Source organism: Chamaea fasciata, unplaced genomic scaffold, assembly GCF_029207755.1.
Source record: "Chamaea fasciata isolate MVZ Bird 193981 ecotype frontalis unplaced genomic scaffold, bChaFas1.0.hap1 SCAF_13, whole genome shotgun sequence".
NCBI lineage: Eukaryota > Metazoa > Chordata > Aves > Passeriformes > Sylviidae > Chamaea > Chamaea fasciata.
Window position 1 is genome coordinate 15,872,692 of NW_027094098.1, and position 6,000 is coordinate 15,878,691.

At 42.0% G+C, this 6,000-nt stretch overlaps 1 protein-coding gene across 2 annotated transcripts in view; it reads left to right on the forward strand.

Moving 5' to 3' along the window:
- TAFA1 (TAFA chemokine like family member 1) overlaps positions 1 to 5,401 on the forward strand; it is a 213,419-nt gene extending 208,018 nt beyond the window's left edge. For both annotated transcript variants that reach the window (XM_066195475.1, XM_066195476.1), the window contains exon 5: positions 4,389 to 5,401. In XM_066195475.1, the coding sequence (XP_066051572.1) occupies positions 4,389 to 4,406 (18 nt within the window). In that variant the 3' untranslated portion in view covers positions 4,407 to 5,401. The remainder of the gene's footprint in view (positions 1 to 4,388) is intronic.
- Positions 5,402 to 6,000: the final 599 nt, after the last annotated feature.

The following is a 6,000-nucleotide window of genomic DNA, read 5'->3' on the forward strand; positions in this document are numbered from 1 at the left end:
TCATCACCCAGTGCTTCTGGCCACAGTTTGGTGAAAATTCAGATGGATCAGGCTGGTCAGCTGGGTCCAGGCTTGGTAACCAGCAGGTTGGAGCTGCTGAATTGCCAGGTTACTTCCTTACTGACATTTCACCTCAAAATACCCTTAATGCACATCACTGAGACCCCTTCTGGTGGCTAAAAGGAAGAATATTATCTCAGAGGGATCTGCTGGATCCTGTATCCATTCCTTGGCTGTTCCAGGCCACATCTGGATTAGCAGCTGTACAAGTGCTTTGTAGCAGAAGGCTCAACTCTCTGTTTGCACTGCAGATTTCACTTCAGAGCAGCTCCAACCCCACGAACTCATTAGTGACAAGCTCTTGAGATGCTGCAGGTTCAGATAACACAGGCCAACTGGTGACAACAGCTTTCACCACACCATGCCAGGAAAACGCAGAGAGAGGGTGTGAATGAGCTGCCTAAACTCCCACTAGGAGATTACCTTGGGAATCAAAATGTTTTTCAGAAACATACTCCAGCTTTCCTTTTGCATTGTGCCAATGTTTCACGACCATTGTCTTAATACTGTCACCTACACCTGTATTCAACAGTTTTAATTAGCTAATTTTCATACCACAATTGAAATTTTTTTCCCAGGAAAATTACACGGTTGTCAACTCCAAATGCTTTCATAAATATATAAATTTTCATTTTCTGTGAATTGGAAAATGGTTTTGAATGAAAAAAAAGAGCGAATTTTCAAGATCTTTTTTCCCTGTTTGATAGGAAATTCTACATAATCATGCCCAGCTACTAATTCACAGGAATGTGCAGCGTAGCATTGTAATTTCCTCATTTCTTCCTTTCTCTCCAATCCTACCTCCAGTCATTTTTCATGTCTTCTAGGCTTTCTGTTGAAGGAGGAGATTTTACCCTAATTGATCCCCATGCCACCTGAATCCTTTTCTTTCCCTCCGTAGGACCCACCCCAGGATGAATGATTTATATCGCAACCCTCATTTCTGCAGCAGAGCCTTCTGCCACACCAACACTTTAAATTATCAGGAGACCTGCTGGCTTAGGAGGTTATCTTTGTAGGATGCAGTAAGTGGCCTCGGAAAACAGGATCCATATGATCTCTGTGTCACCTCCCAGAGAAAAGGAGGAAGGATGGAGAGAACTGGGATTCCTTGACTCAGTTTCCTTCTGCTTTGCTGTTTCTGCAAAACTCTCTGTGCCCACAGCTGCTCTCTCCCCACTGCAGCACCACTGGAAGGCTGTTTCTAAACCAATGTGCCTTGCAGGGAAATTAAAAAATCCCAGACCACAAAATCACTTTCCAGTGAGGAAAGTGGGGAGTTAAAATAGAAGAAAGTGATGTAGAAGAACTGAGAGGCAACATGAAGTATCTTATACAATAATTCAGCCCTTCTGCAATCTGCCTACGAGTTACATAATTGAGGAATTGCATTTTTTTTCTTCAGTGAAGCTGTCCTTCTCTTAAGTCCCCCAATCCTCATCATATAAACTAGTTTTAGGCGATAGAAGTGATTGCTAGAAATTTAGCAGCTTCATTAATATGCAGATGTATGGTCCAATCTATTCAGTATGCATTATAGTATTTCATTTGAATTAAATACTTGCAGAGTGAGTGCTCATAACTGAAAAAAATATTTCTTCATTTACCCACAGGAGTTATTTTAATTAGCTTGCGAGGGGAGTACCTTATGGTGCTGCTTCCAGTAGAATTTTGCTTTGTTGCTTTAAAATATCATTACAGAACCCAATTGACAAAGGCAACGTGACATGATGTGCTCCCCAACTGTCTCTTGCATTTTCTAAGGAAAAATTATACTTCTTAGACCCTGAAACTTTGCTGGAATCCGTACGTAGCACTGCGTCAAGTCTAGCAACATAAATATAAAATAATGAAAGCAATCAGATAATCAGATCCTGAAACAGACTTTTTCCCCCCCTTTGTTTTGCCATTTCAGACAGCAGCAGAGAACAAGATTACAATGTAATCTGCCCTGACCACAATCCAGGTCCCAAGATTGGGCCATGTGTGTCTAATTTGAGTAGTTAAGAAAGTTAAGAAAGCAGAAGAAACAAGACAAATCAGTCAACATCCCAGTTCTCTCTGTGGTGATTAGGCAGAAAGCTACAGCAAGTCTCCATAGGCTGTAAACTGTAAACTGTTTTAATGAAGGCTTTTCCTTACACTAAATACATTTACGTTAGGCAACTGCTGTCCTGGCAAGGAAAACATTCACATTTATGACTCTTGGGATTAAGATACCCTTTAGTACATTCTTCCAGGCCCACAGTAAATCACATATAAGCATATATATATTTATGAATACATGGATATACACAATATATATCATTTTCTAGGGTAGTGCATAATGTCATGGTTGGGTGTCAGATGTGATTAATACTGATTAGTGTCAGAGAGAGGTGGACAACAGACTTAGTGAAGTCTTTAACCAGCACATTCTTCATTCCTTCTTTTTCATGCATTTATTTCTGTGTTTAGCCCTTCAGCATTGCTCACTAATTAAGTTTTTAAAGCCAAAGTTATAAAGCTCACAGCTTCTTTAAACTGATTTGTTTTCTATTGATGGTCAGGCAGGTGACAAACACTGTAAGGAAATAATTTTGTCATTCAATTTTTGGAGCAGTTTCAACATTTTTTTGATCCTCGTCACTTTTTTTTTTTCTTTTTTTTTTTCTCTCCCCTTTTATTCTTTAATTTTATTTAAGGAGTCTCAATGCTTTCCTTAAATATGTGGGGCCCTTGGAGCTGTACTAGGACCTGCTGGAGGTCACATTACCACTGTCATCATAACAACTGGCACCAGTGGAAACAGAGGAGCAGAGTCTCGGGCTGGATGCTGCTGATATTCTGGAGCATGGAAATTATTGTGATTAATATAATAATAATTAATGATCAGCTGGGAATGGGCAGAGGAGCTCAGCTCAAAGCCCCTCTCCAGTTTCTCAACCTGTGCCTTGTGTTACAGCCTGGTTTGATCAGGTTTAACCAGTTTGAGCAAGTTTTGGCCCATCTGAACTGCTTCTGATGAGTTTGAGCCAGTTTGAACTGGTTTAGATAGGTTTGATTTTGTTTGAACTGGTTTAAACTGTTTGCCACCACTTTTATCCTGTTTTGACCAGTATGTCTGGTTTGAACTGGTTTTGACTGGTGTAACCTGGTTTAAACCATTTGTAACTGGTGGGATTCAGTTTCATTCAATTTGAACCAGCTGGATCTCACGTAAATCTCTCTTGCTCTAATATTTACTGCTGTATTTAATCACCTCATGCTTAGATAATAATCTGTAGCCCTGATTTAATGGCCAGGCTTGACCATATTCAAGTCAATGTGAATACCATTGCTGACCCAGGTGCCTGGCAAAGGGCTGAACCCCTTGCGGCATTCATCTGGGTGTACCAGTAGAGGAAAGAAACAAAAGCATTTCCTTGAGAGCACTATTTTTGCTGTTGGTCAGTTGTTCCTATTTCAGGATCCTAAAACACCAAACTCCTGGGCATTGGTGTTTCCTCTTCCAGCATTAGTGCCGCACTCAGACCAGTTTTGGTGGTGGTCACAAAGAGGGGTGGGGTTTGGTCTGTTGCAGGGTGTGTTATCTCGCCCAAGGCATGAGTAGCTGCTACGGCCAGTCACCAGCCTGCCCTCTGGGCAAGTGGGTTGGTGGGGTTCCAAACAAACAAACCTGAAAGGTGGATGCTCCTGCCTGTCCTGTCCAGCAGAAGTCACTGGAATCACTCTGGGAAGGGGAGGGTGGAAGGCTGGGGCGAACACAGCCCCAGGCCCAAAGCTGTCCTGGCATGTCCTTCTTACCTGAACGGCTCCTATAAGGAAGATGGAGAGAGACTCTTTACAAGGACATTAGGGGACAGCACAAGGGAGAATGGCTTCAGACTGACAGACAGTAGGTTTAGATTGGATATTAGGAAGGAACTCTTCCCTGTGAGCGTGAGGTGACCCTGACACAGGTTGCCCAGAGAAGCTGTGGCTGCCCCATCCCTGGAAGTGTCCAAGGCCAGGTTGGATGAGGCCTGGAGCAACCTGGGATAGTGGAAGGTGTCTGTGCCAAACGAAGACATCCTATGATTCTGCAATGTCCAGTACCACCAGCTCAGGTGGTTAGTGCACATCCAATATCTCCCAAGGGAGAGGCAGAATCTCCCTCAGGATCTGTCTCTTGCATATTTTTACACCCCTGCAGAGCTAAAAGACACACACGCCTCTAGTATTGCATTTAAACTCAGCTATACCAATCAGCTACATCCCACAGAGCCTGGGTCTTTCTTTTCCAAAAGACTATATTTAAAAAATAACACATTATTCATAACTGACTCTTTCCCATTTTCTCACTGCAGATCCACCCAAGGACTTAACAGAGTGCCCACATCTGCACGGAGACAGTGAAAGCCCTGCTGATTTATGAGGACAAAGTATTGAAAGTTTAAAACCATCTCAGCATTTACAAGCCAAATGGATTTCTTATTTGCACTTTGACTGTTTACCAGAAAACAACAGTGGCTTTACTGTGTGAAAGAAAGGATTCGGTGGAAATGATGGCCCTGATTTTTGACAGCTGAAAATAAAAATAATGAAGAAAGTGGTTCCTTTGGTAAAGTTTCTGAGATTGCAAAGTACAAGCAACAGTATAAGTTTGGATCTACAATTTACTTTATACCAGTTAAAGTATATATATATATAGAAATATATATATATTAATATATGATATTTTGAAATAAAAGCCTCACTCTTCAAGAAATTGAATAGTACCACACTTTGCTGCAGCTGCTGTATTTTTTTTTCCCTTTTTTTTTTTTTTTTTGCAATGGTCTGGAAGTTCCCTACCTGTTTGAGAGAGAAATGTGGCAGTGAAGAGGCAAAGCAAACCTGCTGTGGTACAAGGACGCCTAAGAGCTACACGAATCCTACCGATGCAGCATCCAGAGCTTCCTGTTCCCTTCGGCAGAATTTTGAGGGCATTTGTTGTTCCACTTTGTGTTCTGGAGGCTTTTTCCCCTTGTGCAATACTAGCATGCTGGCTTTGCTTCATTAACCATACTTGATTGATATATAACGATGATAATTCTATCCTCCTCCAAGAAAATATTTTTAGAGCTGTTAGATATTCCATGAAGAAGAGATGGACAACTACTGAGTGAAGTACAGTATGTATTAAAAGTTTATTTGGCAGAGTTTGGTAGACTGTGAGCTCCCTTCTTATTAAAGATGTACTGTACGTACAATGTCTTCAGACTTTGTATAGCTCGTAGAGACTCCAGTAAAAACCCAGTAACCACCTCCAAAGCTTTGTGTTGTTGGCTCACTAATTCTTTGAAACAACAACAAAGCTGTTTCTTTCCAGACCAGCACGTGAGGGGAATTTTTCACAGAGTTTGGTTTTTCAGGAGCCCATTTGCAATTGGTGAACAGGCACCTCAGCTTAAGCATGCCTCTGTGGACACCTGGCTGTGTGCTCTTATCCCACAGCACACATGGGAGAACTACCTAAATTTAAGTTTCCCTCATTGCAGGCCGGGCTAATTCTCATTGAGAGCATTTGCCAGCAGCTAAAAGCATACACATGAGCAATTCCACAGCATAGCAAATGCACAACAGTTTGTGGCAAGCACAAACTTGTGGCTGATCCCTACTTTTGCTTCAGAGTAGTTTCCTTTGGTTTATTTTCAATCTGTTTCTTGCTCTGGTGAACTCATCAGAGCTGAGATGCTCCTCAGCAAGGATGTGTCCACAGAGACCTTGACCCAGTCACTGCAATCAGTTTGAACTCCCATTTCTGGCTGAGCTGTAGCTGTTCACCAGGCAGTCTGGCCCTGGCAGTGCTGAAGATCAAATGTGAGGGCTGAGATGTGCAAGCCTAGTTCACATTCCCAGGCATTTTTGTGAGCGGTCCAATTAATTTCAGGGGGTTTATTGGTGTGGAAAAGTGTCTTGCTGTCACGCATAAGTCTG